The 26,143-nt window shown below is 39.3% G+C and overlaps 1 protein-coding gene across 2 annotated transcripts in view; it reads left to right on the forward strand.

Moving 5' to 3' along the window:
- The first annotated feature begins 5,860 nt into the window (after positions 1 to 5,860).
- CD84 (CD84 molecule) overlaps positions 5,861 to 26,143 on the forward strand; it is a 38,780-nt gene continuing 18,497 nt past the window's right edge. The window contains exons 1-2 of one of the 2 annotated variants that reach the window (XM_017864877.1): positions 5,861 to 5,985; positions 19,599 to 19,940. In XM_017864877.1, coding sequence (XP_017720366.1) covers positions 5,940 to 5,985; positions 19,599 to 19,940 — 388 coding nt within the window. In that variant the 5' untranslated portion in view covers positions 5,861 to 5,939. The remainder of the gene's footprint in view (positions 5,986 to 19,598; positions 19,941 to 26,143) is intronic. The other variant, XM_017864878.1, reaches the window with a different exon arrangement.

A 26,143-nucleotide genomic window follows, 5' to 3' on the forward strand; every position in this document is an offset into this window, starting at 1 on the left:
TTGCTTTGATTGTACATTTTCTTCAGGATGGTACTGATAAAGCCATGTTACATCTCCTGTTATAATTCTTTGAAGAAATGCTTCTACAAAGCATTTTCAAAGTGGGATCATCCAGCTGCTTTAAAATTTCCATTGAAAGCTTTGCTCTTGCCTTTAGCTGATCAGAGAGCAACAACTTTGGCACTCATTGAGTGGTAAGTTTGCCCAATTTTAATTTTTCAGTCAGAATTGTGTAATTGGTTCAACATATGGAAATCAATAAACGTAATCCATCACATAAACAGAACCAATGACAAAAACCACATGATTATTGCAATAGATGCAGAAAAGGCCTTAAAAAAAATTCAACAGCCTTTCATGCTAAAAACTCTCAATAAACTAGATATTAATTGAACATATCTCAAAATAACAAGAGCTCTTTATGACAAACCCACAGCCAATATCATACTGAATGGGGAAAAAATGGAAGCATTCCGTTTGAAAACTGGCACAAGGCAGGGACACCCTCTCTCACCACTCCTATTCAATATAGTATTGGAAGTTCTCACCAGGGCAATCAGGCAAGAGAAAGAAATATAGCATATTCAAATAGGAAGAGAGGAAGTCAAATTGTCTCTGTTTGCAGATGACATGATTGTATATTGAGAAAACCCCATTGTCTCAGCCCAAAATCTCCTTAAGCTGATAAGCAACTTCAGCAAAGTCTCAGGATACAAAATCAATGTGCAAAAATGACAAGCATTCCTATACACCAATAACAGACAAACAGAGAGCCAAATCATGAGTGAACTCCCATTCACAATTGCTACAAAGAGAATAAAATACTTAGGAATCCAACTTACAAGGGATATGAAGTACCTCTTCAAAAATCACTGCTCAAGGAAGTAAGAGAAGACATAAACAAATAGAAAAACATTGCATGCTCATGGATAGGAAGAATCAATATCATGAAAATGGCCTTACTGCCCGAAGTAATTTATAGATTCAAGGCTCTCCCTATCAAACTACCACTGACTTTCTTCACACACAGAATTAGAAAAAACTACTTTAAACTTCATATGGAACCAAAAAAAAAATTTACAAGAAAAAAGTCAACAACCCCATCAAAAAATGGGCAAAGGATATGAACAGACACTTTTCAAAAGAAGACATCTATGCAGCCAACAGATGTATGAAAAAATGCTCATCATCACTGGTCATTAGAGAAATGCAAATGAAAACCACAAAGAGACCACCTCACACCAGTTAGAATGGCGATCATTAAAAAGTCAGGAAACAACAGATGCTGGAGAGGTTATGGAAAAATAGGAACACTTTTACACTGTTGGTGGAAGTGTAAATTAGTTCAACCATTGTGAAAGACAGTGTGGCAATTCCTAAAGGATCTAGAACTAGAAATACCATTTGGTCCAGCAATCCCATTACTGGGCATATATCCAAAGGATTAGAAATCAATCTATGATAAAGACACATGACATGTATGTTTGTTGTGGCACTATTCACAATAGCAAAGACTTGGAACCAACCCAAATGTCCATCAATGACATACTGGATTAAGAAAATGTGGCAGATATACACTATGGAATACTATGCAGACATAAAAAAGAATGAGTTCATGTCCTTTGTAGGGACATAGATGAATCTGGAAACCATCATTCTCATCAAACTATCACAACATCAGAAAACTAAACACCTCATGTTCTCACTCATAAGTGGGGGTTGCACAATGAGAACACATGGACACAGGGAGGACACAGGGAGGAGAACATCACACACTGGGGCCTGTGGGGGTTGAGGGGGGCTAGGGGAAGGATAGCATTAGGAGAAATACCTAATATAGGTGACAGGTGGATGGATGCAGCAAACCACCATGGCACATGTATACCTATGTAACAGAACTGCACGTTCTGCACATGTAACCCAGAACTTAAAGTAGAATAATAAAAAATTAAGTTACATAAATGTAAAATAAAATACACAGTATTAAAAAATCTTGTAATACCATTTCCATATAAGAAATTGGTCTCTCCAGTAAATTACATATCACCATAAACAAAAATATACAGGAACTGAGAGAAATGAGAATTGACTTCTCTCAGTTCTTGCTTTTTTTTAAGTTTTGAAACAGAGTCTAGCTCTGTCGCCTAGGCTGGAATGCAATGGTGTGATCTTGACTCACTGTAACCTCCACCTCCTGGGTTCAAGCAATTCTCCTGCCTCCCGAGTAGCTGGGACTACAGGCGCATTCCACCATGCCCAGCTAATTTTTTGTATTTCTAGTAGAGATGGGCTTTCACCACGTTAGCCAGGATGGTCTCGATCTCCTGATCTCGTGATCTGCCCGCCTTGGCCTCCCAAAGTACTGGGATTACAGGCATGAGCCACCATGCCTGGCCAGTTCTTGCATTAATTTTTTGTCATGTTTAGTGCAATATCATAAGCCTTGAATAAAAACCACAGGACCCATACAAAGTACCACTAGTGATGCTGGAATTGCTCCCAAGAAGCAGAGAAAAGTCATGACATGACAAGAAAAACTTGAATTGCTTGGTATGTACCATAAATTGGAGTCTGCAACTATAGTTGCTGTTGCCTGCCATTTCTAGATAAAATAATCCAGTGTAAGGACCATTGTGGAAAAAGGGAATTTGTGAAGCCATCTCTGCAACTACACCAACAGGTTCAAAAACCATGTATTTTTTGTGAAATGTCCTTTTAATCTCATTTGAAAATGAGGCTATAAAAAAGGCATATCTATAGACTCGAGTTTGTTTCAAGAAAAAGCAAAGTTGTTATATGACAAAGCAAAAGGAAGGCGAAGGATCTAAAGCTGGAGAATTTAATGCCAGCAAAGGATGGTTTGATGATTTAGAAAGAGGCTTGGCTTAAAAATGTCAAGATAACAAGAGAAGCAGCTTCTTGCTGATCAAGAGGCAGCAGATGAGTTCCCAAACACCATTAAGAAAATCCTTGTGGAGAAAAGATACCTGCCTGAGCAGGTTTTTAATGCAGATGAATGTGCTCTATTCTGTGGGGGTGGGTGGGTGGATGGCGAAACGCCACAAAGGACATGTATTAGTAAGGAAGAGAAGGTAGCATCAGGATTTAAGGCAGAAAGGGCTAGATAACTCTACTGTTTTGTGCAAATGCAGTTGAGTTTATGATCACAACTGCCCTTATCTATAAATCTGCTAACTCTTGAGCCTTGAAGTGAAAAGATAAACACCAGCAGCCAGTGTTTTGATTGTACCACAAGGAAGCCTGGACAACAAGAACACTTTTCCTGGATTGGTTTCATCAATACCTTGTGATTGAAGTCAGGAAATACCTTGCCGGTAAGGGACTGCCTTTTAAAGTTATTTTGATATTGGACAGTGCCCCTGGCCACCCAGAGCCCCATGAGTTCAACAGCAAAGGCACTGAAATCATATACTTGTCCCCAAACATGTTTCTAATTCAGCCTTTAGAACAGAGGGTCATAAGGACCTTTAAGGCTCATTATACACGTACTCTATGGAAAGGATTGTCAATGCCTTGGAAGAGAACCCCAGGAGAGGGCCACCATGAAAGTCTAGAAAGATTACATCATTAAAGATGCCATCATTGTTGTAGAAAAAGTGGTGAAAGCCGTTAAGCCTGAGACAATAAACTCTGCTTGAGAAAACTGTGTCCAAATGTTGTGCGTGACTTCACAGGATTTATGACAGAGCTAATCAAGGAAATTATGAAAGATATTGTGGATATGCCAAAAAAAAAAAAAAAAAAAAAAAGGTGGGGTAAAGGGTTTCGAGAAATAGATCTTGTCAAAATTCAAGAGCGAATAGACACCACACCAGAGGAATTAACGGAAGACGATTTGATGGAGAAGAATGCTTCTAAGCCAGGATCAAACAATGAGGAAGAAGACATAGAAGCAGCAGTGCCAGAAAACAAGCTGACATTAGACAGTCTGGCAGAAGGCTTCTGACTATTCGGGACTGCTTTTTAACTTCTTTTATGACATAGGCCCTTCTATGGTATGATACAGGCACTAAAACTAAAACAAATGGTAGAAGTAAGAAGGGGCACCATATAGAAACATTTTAGAGAAATGAACAAACAAAAAAGTCAGACAAAATTAAATGTATTCCTGAAAAGTTACACCGACTATGCCTGTCTCTTCCACCTTCTCGACCTCTATCTCTTCTTCCTCTGTCATCCCTGAGACAGCAAGATCAACTCCTCCTTATCCTTCTCCTCCTTAGCCTACTTAACATGAAGATGATGAGGATAAAGACCTTTATGATCATCTAATTCCACTGAATGAACAGTAAACATATTTTGTCTTCATTATGATTTTCTTAATACCATTTTATTTTCTCTAGCTTACTTTTCTGCAAGAATATGGTAAATAATACATATGACACATAGAATATGTGTTAATCAACTGTGTTGTTGGCAAGGCTTCCAGTCAACAGTAGGCTATTAGTAGTTGAGTTTAGGGATGTCAAAAGTTATGCATGGACTTTCGACTGTTTGAAGGGACAGCACTCCAAACCCCTGCATTGTTTAAGGGTCAACTATATGCAGTATTATGTAAGTATATATGGGAGATGATCAGCAAGATTATTTAATGAGTGACTCTAGAGGCCCAGGTTACCTAGGAATGAGCTACCTGGCATGAGGACTCATCTCAGTCAAAAAAAAAAGCTGTACACATCCCCCAGGTCTCAGGGGTAGTGTCCTCAGCCTTCCCATTACTCCCCAAAACAGCTGGGTCAAACTGCTTAGCTTCTGGGCACAAATATTCATTACTATCACCATTCCCAGACAACGTCTCCCATACACACATTACACAATCACTCGTATTCTTATTAACCAGGATGAAGACCCTCTACAAGAAATAGTCCTGTTACATCTAGCTCAGTTCCACCTAAGCATGCCTCTGCACCTGCTGTCTCTCATGACCAGGAGCCACAGTCTTTGCCAAGTGACACTTGCTGGCTTTTACTTCAGTTCACTAATTCACTGTGTGATATAGGGAAAGGTCACTTCCTCTCCTCCTGAGCCAGTTTCTCCATCTGCAAAATAGATTCAATAGTCTAAAATCTCTTTCAACTTTAATTTTATCAAACACTTTTGTGTCCCTAATAAGGTGTGATCATAATCATAATGTTTCATGATGATATCATGGAATTATACATAATTATATATATAGTTATATTATATTATGTATTAATGTATTATATAATTACATATTATGGTACCATATATAAATATAATTATATATTATTAATATAATACTTAATATTGATTATATTAAATAATATGACATGTTGATTATATACATAATCATGTATTTGTGATCATTTTATATAACTATAATTATATAATTTTAATTGCTACAATTTTTAATCTCCTATCATACGTCAAAACATTTTTCCTCTTCCATATCCCCCACCACCATTCACCTAATAATAGTAATTGATTCTTCGAGCCTTGGTTGGTTGTCAGTTTCTTCAGGAAGCCTACTCCAACTTTTCTTAGCCTGAGTTAGATGCCCCTATTCCTCTCATAGTTCCCTGTATTTTTCCTCTTGTAACACTTATTACATTATGTTGGAATTGCTTGTTTAGTTGTTGATTACTCCAAAAAAGAGTATAAACTCCATGAAAGGAGGGTGATTGATTGCTTTGTTGCTCTGTATATTGCCAACACCCAGAAGAGTGCCTGGCACATAGTAGGCACACAATAAATATTTGTTGAATAAATAATTAATGCTAGGCACTTTAAATTGGAAAAAACTAGCACAGTAATACAAAGACCAATGTTAACTAAATCAGTTAACTTGCACTTCCTTTCTTAAACGTGGTTATAAAAAGGAGGAAGAAAACTCAAGTGAAACTGACTCTGCTAGAACAGTGCCGTGCTTTTCCGCAGAAGGTTAGACCCTGAGAGAGATGGCTCAGCACCACCTATGGATCTTGCTCCTTTGCCTGCAAACCTGTGAGTTCTGACCCTTGCTGATCCGCTCCTGGTTTTCCATAAAGTTTTAAAAATTACCCTTAAGGAAGATATTGAACTGTCTTTTTGATCTGTGTTTAACAGAACACCCTGGGTCTCAGTATCTACTGTACTCAACAGGATGCAACTGGCTGGGGAGAGACTTAAAATTCAAACCTAAGTGTTTCTCAGCTTTAAAGTTTATATTTCTGAGTTTTATCTAGTTTTGGAGATCTCAGTTTCCTAAGGTCTGAGGCAAAACCTTCTCAGAGGAATCAGCACTTGGTAAACCCACCTACAAAGCCTGGCAAAAGAAAGATCATCTAAAAGCTTGAATGACTTACAAGCAGTCTTTTCTTGGCATTCAACTGTGATGGTGTTTGAGGGAGAAAATGTCTTTCCTAATTATAGTTGATTGTTCTATCAGGTTAGAGTGATGGATGACTCATCATTATCATTGTGGAGCCTCATCTCTATAAACTCCCTTTATTTTCAAAGCACAGTTAGAGCTATTACTCTGCTTTTATCCTCAAGAAAGTCTAAAATAAATGAGGAAGAGATTATTATCCCATTTCTTACAAATAGTCTCAAAAAAGAATTGGAGAACTTGAATTTAAAACCTTATTTTTCTCATTTATGGCATAACAGTAAACTAAAAGAACAACATGAATATTGATTGCTATTGGTACAAAGGAAATTATAACAACACAGTTCTGGGAGTGCTGTGTCATTGTACATATTATCTCATTAAATACAAACAACTGCTCTGTCTAACAGAAATTTACTATGTTTGGAACTTCTAAATCTACTTCTGGTATCTCTTGCCAGTTCTGAAAATACACTAGCAAAATTCTGGCGTGAGTTAGAACCCTGGGAACCTAGTACATTAGGAATTTCTGAAAAAGGTAAAATCAATGCACCGTGATCTCTCTGGTTCCCTTGGCCATTTCAAGCTATGGCTCCTTTAATTTGAACTTCATGGAGATTGTAACCACTAGTCAGACCAAATTTTTGGAGCCTCTGCTGGTCGCTCTAGAATGACAGACAGAAAATGCAAGTAGATGAGGAAAAGTTGGTACTAGGGATGTCCTTAGTCTTCCAGAGAGAGATTAGACAAGGTAGCATTTGATACCACTTAATTTGCAAAACATTCTATGATGTTTATGCCTACATTTTTATGTTATCCATATGAAAACCATTGAGATGGGAAAGATAGATGTTATTAATCTCGTTATGCAAGAAAAATAATAAACTAAGATTCAGGGGTTAAAAAATTCACCTGAAATTTCACTACCTAAATTGGTAGAGCTGGAAATATACATTGGTTTTTCTAATCCCAAGGTTAATCCCAATCCCATTGGATCTTCTTTCTGCTCCACCTGACCCCTTCACTCATTGCTTTCAAATTCTTGATGCTCTTCAAAAGCTTAACACCTACTAAAATAAAAGGTAGCTCTAGGATACACTTCTTTCATCTACCGAAACTGAAATAAAGTTGTCAAAGCAGCTAGTAGTGAATTGCTTATGAGTTTTGTGACCTAGAGGAAGTTATATTCCTCCTCTGACTCTTGTTTCAGCTTCAAAATGGGGAGGGTATTAATACAGTAGAATTGTTTTGAGAATCAAAATGATGATAATGCATGTATAACACTTGGCATAGTACCTAAATATATTAAATGCTTAACAGATATTAGCTAATGCTGCTGTTTTTCACACTCGCTTTTCATGCATTATTAGGAAGAGCCATGGCTTTACCACACAGAGATCCTGGGCAGGACTCCTCTGCCAGGGAATTGTCCAAGGAATATAAACAGGAGAAAAGGTGGTGGGAGTTTGAGCTTAGGTGTTGGTTTATCGGGGTTCTGGAAAAGGAAACTAGGAGTGAGATACTCATTTCATTAAGGATCCATGAAAGGGGAATGGGAGCTTGTTTTATAAAAGTAAAGCCAGGAGTACTTTTTACGTACTGTCTACCTTTACTGAATTACATGTTTGCCTCTTAAGGATTATTCTGCAAACTTTTCTGAGCATAAAAGTATACCCTGAATTCCTCCTGCTGCTGTTCCTGGTAGAGGTAGTCCCTTACATTCAGTATTGGGCTTAGGAGTCTACACTTTATGCATTTCCCTGGAATTCAGAGCAGTTGAAGAGGCTGAGAAGCAGTGGAGAGATGCAGGGAGAAACCCCCATTTCCCCTCAGAAATTACCGACATAAGGAAAGTCTGAGTGTGCAAACTTATGACTGTTCTATGTTGGAAAAGTTTTCTCTGAGTCAAAATTCACAGTCTTATGCTCTGATGTCAACTTTCTGATCATGACTTTGGAAACACCATGACTCTGACTGTCTCTCCACATACCCTAGGAGACACTCCCACTCTGGGGGTAGGAGATAGAGGAGTCCACCAGTTTTAATCCTTGCCCATCCCCTCCACATATTCTGTCTCACACTCTTAAGTTTTCCTTTTCTCTGCCCCATTCCTATTTCTATTTATTCAACTCCCTGTCTTGTCTCCCATCAGTAATAGTAATAAATAACCATTTATGGAGCAATCACTGCATATTTGGCATTACTCTAAGTAGTCTACAGTTATTATTTTGTTTAATCCTTACAACACACTATGAGATAGGTACTGTTTATGTGTGCATACACAGATGAAAGCATTGATACACAGAGAGTCAAAGGTCATTTAACCAAAGAATGAAAGAAATAGAATTTAAACTTCAGAGTCATTAGACTTAACCTCGGAGTCATGCTGCCTCCACCCACTTTGATGCTGAAGTGGAGTAAATTACTCTCCCCACTATTAATGTTTGGGAATATGGCAGTAAAGAGTGATGATTTATTTAGTTCTGTCAAGACAGGATTATTTGGATAGAAGCTGTGCCTTTCTCTTAACTCACCCACAGAGGAAGAAGGAGCTGCTGGCAGGTCCTTGCCAATAACAGAAGTTTAGGCAGGGCAGTGAGGCAGAATACCCAAGCAAATAACCATCTCCAGACATGTTTCAAATATCATTCACTTTAATATTATTCAAATGTGATTTGAATTAGTTTCTTTAAACAAATGAAAGTCCAATATCAACATGATGTTGATTTCCTGTTGGATGTTGAACATGGTCATGGGCATTTCAGCAGTTGAGACTTAAAATTCCAAGAAATGAGTGGACTCACTGTGGGTAACTGCACCCCAACCATCATCCTGGGTCTCAAAGGCAGGAAGCATACCTGTGGAAGTATGCTGACAAAACAAACTGCCACTGATCTGAAGTCCTTGCGTCATGGGGTCTTCAAGAAAAGGACAAGGCCTCTGTATTAGAATGAGATGTAAGCAGACAACTACATAGACATTCAGAAAAGGCTCAAAAGCAGAAATCCAGTTATAGAAATGGAAATATATTATATATGGGTAAAACTGGTTATCAAATACCCAGCTTCCAAACAGAGGGTGGGAAGCTGTTCCCCCTGTAATAACTCAGGCCTTCAGTGGAAGGTAGTGGAGGCCTACCTTGTCAGCTCCAACTGCTGAAGCAGTCCTGGAGATCAATATGGAGTCCAACAAGGCAGCCAGAGCACCTTCACAACAGGAGCCTGATGGTCAGTGCCAAGCCATTCAGGCTACTGAAGTATTCCTAAATCAAACCTTTCTTGTCTTGGACCTTAGGAGAGGGATGGACCTGTAAGTTTGGAAATCACTGGGCTCGTCTATGTGAAACTTGGAAGGAGGTATGAGCAATCAGTTGGGGGCTGATATAGGTGAAACTGACTAGGTACTCATGTTTCCTTTGTTATACTCAATGTTCAAGTACCCACTAATAGAAGGCAGCAATGTTAAAACAGTGGATGGGCCGTGATCTCATGTCTGTTTTGAGATTGTGTGTGTGTGTGTGTGTGTGTGTGTGTGTGTCTGTGTGTGTGTCTGTGTATGTGTTTGTGTGTGTGTTTTGGAGGAACCGATTCAAGTAAACCTAAATCCCAATAAAGGTGATATAAAGTAAAACTCCCAGGGGAAAACAACGTATATTGCATGGGGGTAGTAGGTTCCTTTTTCTTAAAACCTCATGATCAAGGACTTTCCGTTGCTTTGGAGAATGACACAAAATTTCTGGCTGCCCAGCCCTGTGCTTCCTCTTTCCCTCTATGTCCCTTCACTCAATGAGAACAGTTATAATGGATTGTCTTCTGGGTACCACATGCTAAAGCTACCTCTGGTCACTCTCCCAGATCTACAATACTCAGCGATGTTTCACCCCCACTTTTTGACTCTAGGAAGCAGTGGGTGGAGAAGAGAGGGGAAGTTTAGCTAGTGCCACAAAAAAAAAAAGGACAAGAAATGTTTATCTGGAGGATCCTAAGAAAGTAAGGGGGTGGAAGTGTCTGTTAAGCAACAGTACAGTCTTCCCCATTTCCACTCTTATTAATAGCTACTTGCTCACTTTAACATCTCCCCAATACTCTAACTCTAATTTTTCCCTTCATAGCTGTCTAAGGTGTTATTTTAGTCTCTTTGAAGATGTTTATTTGTTTTACATAGCAAACACCTGTAGTGCCAAGCATACGCCAGGCACTCTTCTAAGAGGTCTACAAATATCAACTCATTTAACCCTCATAATATTCTTATGAGGTCAAATATTGTGCTACTATTACCTTCACTAATGTGCTAATATTACCTTCATTTTAAAATTAGGGAAACTGAGGCACAGAGAGGTTACTGACTTTCCCTAGGGTTCATGGACAGTCCCTGACAGAGCCAGGATTCTAGCCCAGGCAGCCTAGGTCTCAGTGACTAACTCATTGTGCCACACAGGTGACTCCACAAGGCAAGGCTCCCCTTGGAACCACTAGACTCTTCTCCATTAGTACACACACTTGAGAGCACTCTCGTGTCATTTAATCCTCATAATTCCTCAAAGTGGCAGGACAGCTCTGTTTTATTTCTTTTACTAACTAGAACCCTCAGACTTAGCAAGTAAGTGACATTCATGGTCATTTAGCTAGTCAACAACAGACCCTTGACTCAAATGTGTTTCCTAATCCCTGGTTCAGGACAATTTTACTAACTATGCTGTGGGTCCCCATTCTGTGGATCTAAAAAATTTTCTTCACAAACAATATAGAATATAGAAAGAAGTTGCAGTTAGCCATCTGCTTCTTGTTAATAATCAGTTTAAATACTTGACCTTTCACATCAAGACCCAGAGATCAGTAAAGAGTCCTCTCTTGCCCTCACTCTTTCTCTTGCTGAGATTTTCTGCCTTGTTTTTCTATTGTCAGAAAAGGATAATTGAGTCAGTTGCAAGAAAAAAATTTTTTTTTTTAAAGACAGAGTCTTGCCCTGTCACCCAGGCTGGAGGGCAGTAGTACAATCATGGTTCACGGCAGCCTTGACTTCCTAGACTCAAGTGATCCTCCTGTCTCAGCCTCCCAAGTAGCTGAGACTACAGGCATGCATTACCACACCTGACTGATTTTTTTTTATTTTCTTTTTCACAGAGACGGGATCTCATTGTGTTACCCAGGCTGGTGTTCATTTTTTCAACAAACATTTAATAATCATCCACTAGTTATTGGAGGAACAGTAGTGATTGAAACAAAGACTTGCATTCTTGATGATTGCATTATAGTAGCAGTGTATTGAGGGGATAGGTTGGGAGACAATCAATAAATATGCACAGGCAATGCTTTAGTGGTGATAACTACAATGAAGAGGATAGCAAGGCAAGGCAAGAGGAAATGATGGGGTGGGGATTGCTATTTTAGGCACAGTGACCAGGAAAGCTCTTTCTAATGAGGTGATGTTGGGACAAAAACCTGAACAAAGTAAGGAGCTGCTGAAAAGAGTGTGGTAGGAAAAGAGGAGAACAACGGTGCAAAAGCTCTAAGGCAAAGTGCCCTTGGCCTGTTTACAGAACAGACGGAGCTGATGTGGTTGGAGTAGGAGAGAAGTAGGGGCAGATCAGGCAGAGCCTAGTAGTGATGGTAAAAGTTATGAAAGGAGAATAGAGAGCTCCCCAAACTCCAAGGGTACACTGTGTTCATTTTTAATAGAATCTAAGGAGAACTATGGGGTTTTAGGTATAAATGACCTCTCCATTGTCATCTGTATTTGACTTTGGATTCCACCCAACACTTTCGTAGGTTTTGCTTGCCCAGCCTTGAAGAATTTTCCTCTCACCAGTTAAAAGCCTCATACCCCATCAATCTTTATACTTCATATGGGTTTCTGATTCTTTCCTTTTTTTTTTTTTCTTTTGTTGTTTTTTCAAATATTCTTCTTTTTCTCACGATCCCTGTTGTCTTCTTCTAGTCAGTGGCTTTGAGCTACCTAACCATGAAATGTACATTTGTAAAATCCACCCATACACCTAGGATCATCCAGGGAAACAGGGTTATCATCTTAGACACAGAAAGGTGTATTGCATTGTGAAGGGTGCCCCAGCCCAATCCAGGAGGGGAAGTCAACTTCCAGTGAGCAACCAGTCCTCAGTGCTCTCTTTCAACACTGGTCATCCTGTCCTCTGGGTCCTGGGCTTCCTCTCTGCCATAGCTACCTAAGAGTCACAGTGAACAGGTTTCTCCATCTAAGCCTCCACCCCAGGGTTTCAGCCTTTTCTTGCTTTTGTTTCTCCTCTGGAGGTATGGCCTTTCTCCTACCTTTCCCATTTGTGTTCTGGCATAGGAAGGTCACAAAATTACACTGGAAAAGGTTGTAAATGTGGGTTACTGCTTCTTCGCCGGGCTCCCAAGGGTACTTAGTAAACACTTGATCCCCTTCATCAATCTCTTGTTGACTCCCTGTGGTGTTCCTTATAGTAACATTTCCTCCCAATTTTTACATTCACCAGAATAATAGCAACTACCATTTATATGTGCCAGGCATTCGCAATTGCATTTAATAATTATCCACGCTTTACAGATGAGGCACCTGAGGAAGAGTGAATTTCAGTAATTTTCTCAAGATAACACAGCTAGGTTCAAATATTCCTAGATTCAAAATCTGCACCTTTACTCTGTATACCTCCTAGCTGGTCCCACTCTTGCCTCCTCACTGTTAGCAGATAGTCTCCCCTCCTACATTACTGAAGAGATGAAGGCCACCAATAATGATTGCCTTCCGTTTTATCCTATCTATTCCAAAATATCCACTCTGTATTAAGCACCTTCTATGTGTCCTCAAAACAACTCTATAAGGCAGGCATTATTATAGCCCATCTTGTAGTCAAGTAAGATGAGGCCTCAGCAAATGCCAGGTATTGAACCTGAAAACAAGCCCATGTGGCTCAAATCTGTGCTCACTGTACATCACCAAGCAGCCTCTTCCTATCACCGTCTTTAATAACATCTCAAAATACCTTTGCTCTTTCACTCATCCTTTCCTCTCCCCTTTCCACTTCAGGTGAGGGTGTGACCCTCCTTAAACCTATAACTTCCGCTGCCTGCCCTTTCCTTTCCATCTTTTGTTCCATGACAAGCATTAGTGGTCTGTGTATTTTGTGCTGTACTGTATACCAGAGGTTTAAGGCAAGGCCCCTGGACTCAAGTCATTCACAGTGTCCAGAACACACACAGATTGATGACCACCACACGATGTGGCAAGTGCTATGAGAGGGAAACCTGGAGTTCCAGAGAGGCCATGGGCAGGAACATCTAACCTAGAGCAGGCCCACTGGGGACATCTCTCTGCTCACCCTCCCTAGCACCTCCCCCACAACCCCTAGTCTCTTCTATTTTAAAACGAAAATAAATTAGTTTTATCTGACCCTCTAGCTACTGTCCTATCTCATCACCCTTCTTTCAGTGTCAAGTTTTTCCTCCACGCTTTACCACCTACTCTGTCAGTCCCCTAGACTCTGGCCTTCCATCAAGTTGTCTTACTTGCACTATATTCTCAAAGGCCATCAATAACCTCGTAACAGGCAAACCCAGGGCCATTTTCAGTCGTTATCCCATTGAACACTGAATCATTAGACATCAGTAGCAATCTCCTCCTTGAGACTCTTTCTCCTCTCTGTGATATCATCCATTATTGGTGCCTCTCTTGCACTCTTACCGCTTGGTCTATTGTGTTTCTTTTGATGGTGCCTCTTCTATAAATGTGAGCACTCTTACAAGGCTCAGTCGTAGACTTCAGGCTTACTCTTCCTGAATGACCCTCCTCTCCTTCACCCACTCCATTTCTGTGGATGATTTCTAAACCCGTTGAATTTCAGTGTTACAGTAAGTACCAGATACACTAAAATAAGAATGCCTTAAACAAGAAAGAAGTTTATTTCTTCCCCATGTAAAAAAGTCCGGAGTTGTCTGTTCACAGTCGGTAGAATAGTTCACAAGGTCATTGGGGTTCTGACTTCTATCTTCCTGCTCCACCATCCTCAGAATTTGGCTTCCTCCTCATGACACAGAATGTTTGTCTAAGATCCAGCTGTCATGGCCTTCTGGCCTGCAAAAGCAAGGAAGAGATGAAAACAGCAAATTTCCCTCATGTATGCATTTATTTATTGGTTTTTTTTCTGAGACAGGGTCTCACTCTGTCACCCAGGCTGGAGTGCAGTGGTGTGGTCTTGGCTCACTGAAACCTTGACCCCCTCGGACTCAGGTGATCCTCTCACCTCACCCTCCTGGGCAGCTGGGACTACACGTGTGCACCATCATGCCCAGGTAATTTTTGTACTTTTTTGTAGAGACATGGTTTTGCCATGTTACCCAGGCTGGTCTTGCACTCCTGGGCTCAAGCGATCCACCTGCCTCAGCCTCCCAAAGTGTTGGGATTGCAGATGTGAGCCACCACACCAGGTTCCCCACTCTTCTTAAAGACATAGAAGTCATATACAACACTTTCATTTTTATTCTGTTGGGCCGAACTTAGTCATATGACCAACGTTAGCTAGAAGAAAGCAGGAAAATATAGTCTTTACTCTGGGTGGCTCTATGCCCTGCTAAAATTTAACGATTCTATTACTAAGAGTGAAGGAGGGAACATATATTGGAAAACAGCTAACAGATTCTGCCACAGTGCCCCAAATAATACTTCAAGTCCATTCTCTCTCCTTATCTTCCATCCTTCCAACAACTTACTTACAGGGTCCACCGTCATCTGAAATTTAATGTTTCTAAGATTAAACTTGTCCTTCCCCCTTTGACTTATTTCCATCATAAACTTTATGAAGTTTTCAGTGACATAAAATAGAAACTCAAAATATATTGATGAACAATTGAATTCTAGCAGATGCCTCTTTATTTCTTGCCTTTCTCTGTGTTATCATCAAATCCAGCCCTTCCTTTCCATTCCCATTATCGTCCCCTGGTTCATGCCCAGAAGACTACAGTATTCCCTAAATGGCCTCTCTGATGCAGCCTCTCTTTCCTGTTTTCCTCCCCACACATCATTACCAGATTACAATGACTAAAACATTATTTTAATCTTCACCCTCAAAAACCTTAATAGTTCCCCTCTGCCTCTGGTGGAGACCTCAAACTGAAGGCTGTCTCAAATCTAAACCTAATTTGTATCTCCAGCTGTACCTCTGTCCACTCTGATATGCAAATTTATATTCATCCAACCAACATCACGGTTTCTCCTTCTAAACTTTTATTCAGGATCCAAGGACTTGAGACACTCTTCCTTTCCCTTTCCATCAAGTAGAATTCTATTCACCCTTCAAAATCCTCCTCAAATTCTACTTTCTTTGAGATGTTTTTTCTAACCACTACAGCTCAGCGATCCCTCCCTTCTTAGAATTCCTATCGTAATCACTGTTTCTACCATTCACTTGAATTTATTATTTACTATCTCATATTGCAAAGCAGAATTTGTGTGTGTGTGTGTGTGTGTGTGTGTGTGTGTGTGTGTATCTTATTTCCCTAACCAGGTATCAAATTCCCCCAAAAAGGCAGAGAATCTGTCTTTGCCGTAGACTAGCATAGTGCGTTTCGTGGTAAGTCCTCAAGATGTTTTTGTGCCATAAGTTATCTCTGAAATTAGATTTTAATAAGGTCATTTCCAGTGATAACATAATGTTAGAGTCCCCTTAGCACCTAGAAAAATAAATATTGGGATTGATTGATATGGACATTCTTTCTTTTAAATCTTAAAGTCTTCTAAGAGCAGAATAAAGTCTATCCAGGGTACCTAAAACTGTCCCTCCAGGCTTTACTTGAATTAGCCCTTAAAAATGGCTATTGATATATGCTCCAGTATGGCCCTGGCATCACTAAGACCATCATAACGATGGCCTAGGGCAGGCCCAAAGGGCAGGTACCAATTGTTAAAGTGATGATAAAGAACATATGATGAATGTTAAGATATCATTATTAACTCCAGAAATAACTAACATTTATTTTGCCTTGATGATCAGCAAAGCATTTCTACTCATATTACATCATTTGCTGTTCACCAAATAGGACAAATAGCATAGTTATTATTTTCGTTCTATGGATGAAGAAACGGAGGCTCAGAAAGGTTTTGTGACCTGTAATCCTAGCATTTTGGGAGGCTGAGGCAGGCAGATCATTTGAGGTCAGGAGTTCAAGACCAGCCTGGCCAACATGGTGAAACCCCGTCTTTACTAAAATTACAAAAAGTAGCTGGCCATGATGGCATGCACCTGTAATCCCAGCTACTCAGGTGGCTGAGGCAGGAGAACTGCCTGAACCCAGGAAGTGGAGGTCGCAGTGAGCCAAGATCATTCCACTACACTCCAGCCTGGGTGACAATGAAAGAGTAAGACTTTGTCTCAAAAAAAAAATAAATAAATAAAAAAGAAAGGTTTTGTGACCTTGTTAAGGTTGTCCAGCTCATAAGTAGAAGTACTTACAGCTATGCCTTCTGCCTCCCTATCTTTCCACTGCATGCAATGGTTTTGCAGTTGCCTCTCTCAAGGCACAGTTGGAGTGTTTGAAGGCGGTAGAATCTTCATCTTAAACATGTGCAACCCTTTGCCTTTTCCAGCAAGCAAAGTATTCATGCCAACAACACCAGCAGCACAAATAACAGCTTCCCCCAGCTTTGCCTACCCACCACCCCCACTGCCTGATTGCTCTTTGATACCCCACCATCACTTCCTGAATGACTTGCTACACGAGATGAGACATACTTTTAAAACTGCACCACACACCAACCACTGTGGCTGCTCAACGGCCCTAATATTAAGAAGGTCTCGGCCTTAACAATCTACCTACATACTTCCTGGGGTTTGGTGAGAGAACCCAGCAAAATTACAAGTCTGTGGAATCTATTCTGTCTATCTCCTCACACCTAATCTCAATCCATAGAGTGGTGTGGCAATTAAGCACTAGGGTCTGACTTCAAAAAAGACTTGAGACATGGGAGATCTGAGATCAGGACTGGCTAGATAATTTGTGAGGCCCAGTGCAAAATGAAAGTGGAGGCCCCCTTATTTAAATATTATGTAGAATTTAAAGGTGGCAACGCAGCATTAAGTCCAGTTCAGGGTCCTTTTGAGCTCAGGATTTTGTGCAACTGCATAGATCACATGCCCATTCCAGGACCATCCAGGGATTCAGGCTGGGACACTCCAAACACCTCACTCCTAGAACTCTTCAGTACAGAAAAACAGTTTATCTGGGGAGAATTAATGTTCTTGAATTTTGGCAAACTATGACTCTTACCACCAAAGGCAGCATTAGCCTCTTTCTGACCTGCCACCCCAATGGCTTATTTCTATTGCTTTTACCATTTAGCACTCATCGTGTTGTGTTATCTTTCACTTGTGTCCATATCTGTCTTATTTTCTGGGCTGTGAGCTCCTCAGGGCTGCAACAATGTCCTGTTTGTCCCTGTGTCCCTAACACAGCATCTGACACATAATTAGCACTTAATAAATGTTTGCAGGTAAGGGTTCCCAATTTCTCCCTTCCTACTCCCACCCCACATACTCCCCACCCTGTTATATCTTCTGTACTTAGCCACCCCCCAACTAAATCCTCAGGCCTTGTCCTGGATACTGCTCCTACAGGAAAATCTCTGTTGGTCAGAAAGGAAAGAGGTTTAGATCAGCTGTCCCTAAGACTCTTTCAGTGGCTGCTGAGCTGAAGAGCAAGGGTAGCCAAAGTGAGACAGCACCATCAAGTTAAGAAATCCCTTTGTTTTGTACCACTTTAAAGTGATGTGTATACTTTATGATCCTTATTCTTCCATATACCAAGCCTTGGATAAACTTTAGGGTCAGCCTGAACACACTTATGTGGAAAACTGATGTTGTGGTCATCAGAACTTACATGCAGCCAGTATACACCAGAACCGCCCAACTAGTTTTGTTTATGGCTAACACCTTTTCTGATTGGTCAGGGTCCATGTCATATTGGTTATTAAATACTTTGGATATCATCCATGCTTGCCCCAAACAGTATTTCTCACTAAAGAGCCCTCATTGAGAATTACAGGATAATGAAGAAAAGGAGGAGGAAGAGCAGAAAAATGATGTCTTAAAATTACATTGTCTCTCATTTTACAAACTATATATTAAAACTGTTTATCTTCAAAAGTGATAGAGGAGAGAAAAGGGAGGAGAAAATAAGCTTTTCGTCTTCCTATGTTACATTTTAAAAGCATTCATCCTTCAGCTTTCACTAGGAAATGTTCCCTGAATTCCCAGAGCAGATCAAGTCCCCTTGCTGGTCTCTCTCAAATCACCATAATACTTACATATTTTGTGCCTATCCATTTGTTTGTATGATTATCTAATCAACATTGGTATCTTCCTCTGACTGTAAGTCCCAAAGAGCAAGAATTATGTCTGTTCTTCTCGCCATTGTATCCCCAGCTCCTTGTATCTTGTTTAAAAGGGTAGATGTCCAAAAAACACTTATATTATGAATTAAATTAATAAATACCCACCATAGTATCTGGAACAAAACTGATCCTAAATAAATACACACATTCATTCACAAATGTATGAATGAATAAACAAAACTTGCTTACTTCAGAAGTTGTTCCAAGAGAGTCTAGGAAACACATGAATAAATTCTATCAATTAATTCCACAAATATTTATTAAGCCCCTTCTATGTGTCCGGCACTCTTCTAGAGACTAGGAATATGGAAGTAAACAGAAAAACATCCCCCAAAATCACCAACTTGGGGAATATTTTCTCCAGAAACTCCAAAGCACTCTCTTCCTGTATCTTCCAAGAAGAGAGACAAAACAGTTTTTGCAGAGATCGCAGGAAAATAAAAAGCAATGACCCAAGACTCCGTCAGCCAAGATATTCCAGGTTCTTGTTCCAGCTCTTCCACCGCTTGGTAATATGATCTTGGGAAAGAAATGCACCTAATATCTTAGACTACATGGAGGCTTATGGCCTTCACCTCTCAAATGCCTTCTAGCTTTCAGAGTCTGTAAGTCTAGGTAAAAATATTTTTAACAAAATGTATCTCTAATGAAAAACTTAGATTTTGAATGAGAATGCTTTAGAAAATTTAGTTGTCATGACATATTAAATACACCTAGAGTAGAATGCACACACACAAAAAAGACATCCTCAAGAAACTGGGTGAACTGCATTTGTGGCAGCTCCTCAGGGAGCTCCAAGGCCAGAAAGATTAGGAATTGAAAAAGGTGCAACAGTCAGATGGCTACAGTTTTCTTTTTATGTTCTCAGGGCCGGAAGCAGCTGGAAAAGACTCAGAAATCTTCACAGTGAATGGGATTCTGGGAGAGTCAGTCACTTTCCCTGTAAATATCCAAGAACCACAGCAAGTTAAAATCATTGCTTGGACTTCTAAAACATCTGTTGCTTATGTAACACCAGGAGACTCAGAAATGGCACCCACAGTTACTGTGACCCACAGAAATTATTATGAACGGATACATGCCTTAGGTCCGAAGTACAATCTGGTCATTAGTGATCTGAGGATGGAAGACGCAGGAGACTACAAAGCAGACATAAATACACAGGCTGATCCGTACACCACCACCAAGCGCTACAACCTGCAAGTCTATCGTAAGTCATGGGAAGACGGAGGGCTTGTGTTTTATTTTTACTTTACAAATTTGCTATCTGAAACACATCTACATTTCTAATAATTGGGTCCCCTAAATCTTTTTATATCTATAAATACTTATATATTAATACATCAATACTTATAAGAGGATGCAGTCTTATTTCAGACCTGGCTTTGCCAGCTTCTAGCTATGTAATCTTCCATCTGTAGTTGGTCCCCGGGCCTTGGTTTTCTTTTTTATATAATGCCAATGATCATACTACTCACTTCCCAGAGTTATCATGAGGATCAAGTGAGATAGTGTATGCAAAGTGCTTAAAAAAACTTTTTATTTTGAGTTAATGATAGACGCAAAGAAGGTACAAATAAATGTACAGGGAAGTTCTGTGTACCCTTCACCCTGTGTTAACACATTGCCTAACTATACCACAATATCAAAAACAGGAAATTGACATTAGCACAATCTATAGAACTTATTTAGGTTTCACCACGTATGCATGCATTCATTTATGTGTGAGTATGTGTGTAGCTCAGTACAATTTAATCACATGGGTAGTTTTGTGTAACCACTACCATAATCAAGATTAACCATCACAAGATTCCCTCATGCTCTCCCTATACAACCACACCTCCACCTTTCTCTTCCCCAATCCCTGAAAAACACTAATTTGTTCATATCTACAACTATGTTATTTCACACACGTTATGTAGGTGGAATCCTGAAGGCTGTATCTTTTTGAGGTTGGGTATTTTCACATAGTAATGTCACTGAGATTCATCCAAACTCTTGTGTGTATTAACAGTTTGTACCTTTTTATTGCCAGATAGTATTCCATGGTATGGGTGCACTAGGTTGTTTAACCATTCACCTCTTGAGGAACATTTTAGTTCTTTCCAGTTTGGGGATATTACAAATAAAGCTTCTGTGAATATGTGTGTACACTTTTCTGCATGAAATAAGTTTTTATTTATCTGGGATAAATGCTCAAAAATGTAATTGTATGATAAGTCCATTTACAGCTTTAAAATAAACTGACAAACTATTTTCAACTTTCCATTCTCACCAGGAATGTATGAATGATCCAGTTTCTCTACATCCTTACTAGCATTTGGTGTTATTATTTTTCATTTTGGCCATTCTGATGGGTGTGCAGTGATAACTCAATTTAGTTGTAATTTGAATTTCTAGTAGTTGATGCAAAGTGCTTTTGAAAGGTAAAATATTATAACTATTTGTTATCATCATTATAATTGCCACAATTCACTGGGAGATGTGCGTGCTTTGTTTGCAAGCTACCCCAAGTGTGGTCTGTAAACTGGCAGTATCAGCATCAACTGGGAGCTTTTTGGAAATGCAAATGTTCAGGCCCTGCCCCTGACCTTTGTGAATGAATGAAGTCCAGGAATCTGTGTCTAACATTACCTCTGGATTATTCCAACCTGTGCCAAAGTTTGAGTAAGCACAGACCTAGTGCTGTCCCGTTCAATATGGTAGCCTCTAGACCCATGCAGTTCTTGGGCATCTGAAATGTGGCGAGTCCAAATTGAGATGTGCTGTAAGTGTGAAATTCTTACCAGATCTTGAAATCTTAGCACCAAAGAAATATATAAAATATCTCAATAATTTTCTTTTTTTCTTCAATTTTTATTTTAAGTTCAGGGTACATGTGCAGGATGTCAAGGTTTTTTACATAAGCAAATGTGTGCCATGGTGGTTTGCTGCACAGATCATTCCATCATCTAGGTATTAAGAGCAACATCCATTAGCTAACCTTCCTGATCCTCTCTCTCCCCCAAACCCTCTCCAACAAGCCCCATTGTGTGTTGTTTCCTTCCATGTGTCCATGTGTTCTCACCATTCATCTCCCACTTATAAGTGAGAACATGTGGTGTTTGGTTTTCTGTTCCTGCATTAGTTTGCTAAGGGTAATGGCTTCCAAATCCACCCATGTCCCTGAAAAGGACATGATCTTGTTCCTTTTTATGTCTGCATAGTATTCCATGGTGTATACGTACCACATTTTCTTTATCCAATCTATCATTGATGGGCATTTGGGTTGATTCCATGTCTTAGCTATTGTGAATAGTGCTGCAATGAACACACGTGTGCAAGTATCTTTATAATAGAATGATTTATATTCTTTGGGATATATACCCAGTAATGGATTTGCTGCAACAAATGGTGTTTCTGCCTCTAGGTTTCTGAGGAATGGCCACACTGTCTTCCACAATGGGTGAACTAATTTACACTCCCACTAACACTGTAAAAGCATTTCTTTTCCCTGCAACCTTGCCAGTTTCTGTTGTTTCTTGACTTTGTTAATAATTGCCATTCTGACTGGCAGGAGATGGTATCTCATTGTGGTTTTGATTTGCATTTTTCTAATGATCAGTGATGTTGAGCTTTTTTTCACATGTTTGTTGGCTGCATGAATGTCTTCTTTTGAGAAGTGTCTGTTCATGGTTTTTGCCCAGTTTTTAATGGGGTCGTGGATTTTTTTTTTTTTTTTTTTTTTTTTTTTTTTTTTTTNATACGTACCACATTTTCTTTATCCAATCTATCATTGATGGGCATTTGGGTTGATTCCATGTCTTAGCTATTGTGAATAGTGCTGCAATGAACACACGTGTGCAAGTATCTTTATAATAGAATGATTTATATTCTTTGGGATATATACCCAGTAATGGATTTGCTGCAACAAATGGTGTTTCTGCCTCTAGGTTTCTGAGGAATGGCCACACTGTCTTCCACAATGGGTGAACTAATTTACACTCCCACTAACACTGTAAAAGCATTTCTTTTCCCTGCAACCTTGCCAGTTTCTGTTGTTTCTTGACTTTGTTAATAATTGCCATTCTGACTGGCAGGAGATGGTATCTCATTGTGGTTTTGATTTGCATTTTCTAATGATCAGTGATGTTGAGCTTTTTTTCACATGTTTGTTGGCTGCATGAATGTCTTCTTTTGAGAAGTGTCTGTTCATGGTTTTGCCCAGTTTTAATGGGGTCGTGGTATTTTTTTTTTTTTTTTTTTTTTTCTTCTTGTTTTTTCCTTAAACATTTAAGTTCCTTGTGGACTCTGGATATTAGACCTTTGTCAGATGGATAGATTAGAAAAATTTTCTCCCATTCTGTAGGTTGTCTGTTACTCTGATGATAGTTTCTTTTGCTGTGCAGAAGCTCTTTAGTTCAATCAGATCCCATTTGTCAATTTTTGCTTTTGTTGCAATTGCTTTTGACATTTTCATCATGAAATCTTTGCCCATGCCTATGTACTGAATGGTATTGCCCAGATTTTCTTCTAGGGTTTTCATACTTTGGGGCTTTACATTTAAGTCTTTAGTTCACCTTGAATTAATTTTTGTTTAAGGTACAAGGAAGTGGTCCAGTTTCAATTTTCTGCATGTGGCTAGCCAGTTGTCCCCACACCGTTTTTAAATAGGGAATCCTTTTCCCATTGTTTTGTCAGGTTTGTTGAAAATCAGATAATTGCAGGTGTGTGGTCTCATTTTTAAGTTCTTTATTCTGTTCCATTGGTCTATGTGTCTGTTTTTGTACCAGTACCATGCTGTTTTGGTTACCTTGGCCTTGTAGTATAGTTTGAAGTTTGGTAGTGTGATGCCTCCAGTTTTGTTCTTTTTGCTTAGAACTGTCTTGGCTATTCAGGATCTCTTTTCATTCCATATGAATTTTAAAGTAGTTTTTTCTAATTCTATGAAGAATGTCAATAGTAGTCTAATGAGAATAGCATTGAATCTATAAATTACTTTGGGCAGTATGGCCATTTTCACGATATTGATTCTTCCTATCCATGAGCATGGAATGTGTTTCCACTTATTTGTGTCCTCTCTGATTTCTTTGAGCAGTGGTTTGTAGTTCCCATTGAAGAGGTCCTTCACTTTCCTTGTTAGCTGTATTCCTAGGCATATTAATCTTTTTGTAGCAGTTGTGAATGGGAGTTCATTCATGATCTCTGCTTGCCTGTTTTTGGTGTATAGGAATGCTAGTGATTTTGTCCATTGATTTTGTATCCTTGAGGATTGCTAAAGTTGTTTATCAGCTTAAGAAGCTATTGGCCTGAGATGATGGGGTTTTCTAGATATAGGATCATGTCATCTGCAAACGGAGACAGTTTGACTTCCTCTCTCCCTATTTGAATATCCTTTATTTCTTTTTCTTGCCTGATTGCTCTTGCCAGAACTTTCAATACTATGTTGAATAGGAGTGATGAAAGAGGGCATTCTTGTCTTGTGCCGGTTTTCACAGGGAATGCTTCCTGCTTTTGCCCATTCAGTATGATATTGGCGTGGGTTTGTCATACGTGGCTCTTATTATTTTGAGGTATGTTCCTTCAATATCTAAGTTATGGAGAGTGTTTAACATGACGGGATGTTGAATTTTATTGCAGGCTCTTTCTGCCTCTGTTGAGATAATCTGTGGGTTTTGTCTTCAGTACTATTTATGTGATAAATCACACTTACTGATTTGGGTATGTTGAACCAATCTTGCATCCTGGAGATGAAGTCAACTTGATCATGGTGGATAAGCTTTATGATGTGCTGCTGGTTTTGGTTTGCCAGGATTTTACTGAGGATTTTTGCATCAGTGTTCATTAAGGATATTGGCCTGAGGTTTCCTTTTTTGGTCTTATCTCTACCAGGTTTGGTATCAGGATGAGTTAGGGAGGAGTCCCTCCTTTTCAGTTTTTTGGAATAATTTTAGTAGAAATGATGCCAGCTCTTCTTTGTACCTCTGGTAGAACTCAGCTATGAATCTGTCTGGTCCTGGGTTTTGTTTTGTTTTGTTTTGTTTTTGTTTGGTAGGCTATTTATTACTGCCTCAATTTCAGAACTTGTTATTGATGTGCTCAAAAATTCAACTTCTTCCTGGCTCAGTCTTGGGAAGGTGTATGTGTCCAGGAATTTATCCATTTCTTCTATATTTTCTAGTTATGTGCATAGAGATATTTATAGTATTCTCTGATGGTTATTTGTATTGCTTTGGGGTCAGTGGTGATAACCCCTTTATCATTTTGTATTGCGTTTATTTGATTCTTCTCTCTTTTCTTCTTTATTAGTCTAGCTAGCAGTCTATTTTCATTTTGCAAAAGCCAACTTCCGGATTTTTTGATTTTTTGAAGGGTTTTTTGTGTCTCTCTCTCCCTCAGTTCAGCCCTGATCTTTGTTGTTTCTCATCATCTGCTAACTTTGGGGTTTGTTTGCTCTTGGTTCTATAGTTCTTTTAGTTGTGATGTTAGGTTGTTAACTTGAGATCTTTCTAGCTTTTTGATGTGGGCATTTAGAGATGTAAGTTTCCCTCTTAACACTCCTTAGCCTGCCTTGCAGAGATTCTGGTACATTGTCTCTTTGTTCTCATTAGTTTCAAAGAACTTGATTTCTGCCTTAATTTCATTGTTTACCCAGGAGTCATTCAGGAGCAGATTGTTCAATTTCCATGTAGTTGTGTGGCTATGAGTGAATTTCTTAATTTTGAGCTCTAATTTGATTGTGCTATGATCTGAGAGACTGTTTCCCTGAATGATTTCAGGTCTTTTGCATTTGCTGAGGAGTGTTTTACTTCCTATTATGTGATCAATTTTAGAGTAAGTGCATGTGGTGGTGAGAAAAATATATATTCTATGGAATTTGGCTAGAGAGTTCTGTAGAGGTCTACAGGTCCACTTGATCCAGAGCTGAGTTTAGGTTCTGAATATCTTTGTCAATTTTCTGTCTCAATGGTCTAATATGGTCAGTAGGGTGTTTAACTCTCCCACTGTTATTGTGTGGGAGTCCAAGTCTTTTTGTAGATCTCGAAGAACTTGCTTTATGGATTTGAGTGCTCCTGTATTGTGTGCATATATATTTAGGATAGTTAGCTCTTCTTGTTTAATTAAACCCTTTACCATCATGTAACGTCCTTCTTTGTCTTTTTTAATCTTTGTTGCTTGAAAGTCTATTTTGTCAGAAACTAGGATTGTAACCCCTGCTTTTTCTGTTTTCCATTTGCCTGGTAAATTTTTCCCTATCCCTTTATTTTGAGCCTGTGTGTGTCTTTGCATGTGAGATGGGTCTCTTGAAGACAGCATACAGATGGGTCTCAGCATACCAGCTTGCCATTCTGTGATTTTTAACTGGGGGCATTTAGCCCATTTACACTTAAGTATTGTTATGTGTGAATTTTATCCTGTCATCATGATGCTAGC

Source organism: Rhinopithecus bieti, unplaced genomic scaffold (assembly GCF_001698545.2).
Source record: "Rhinopithecus bieti isolate Rb0 unplaced genomic scaffold, ASM169854v2 scaffold_77291, whole genome shotgun sequence".
Classification (NCBI taxonomy): Eukaryota; Metazoa; Chordata; class Mammalia; order Primates; family Cercopithecidae; genus Rhinopithecus; species Rhinopithecus bieti.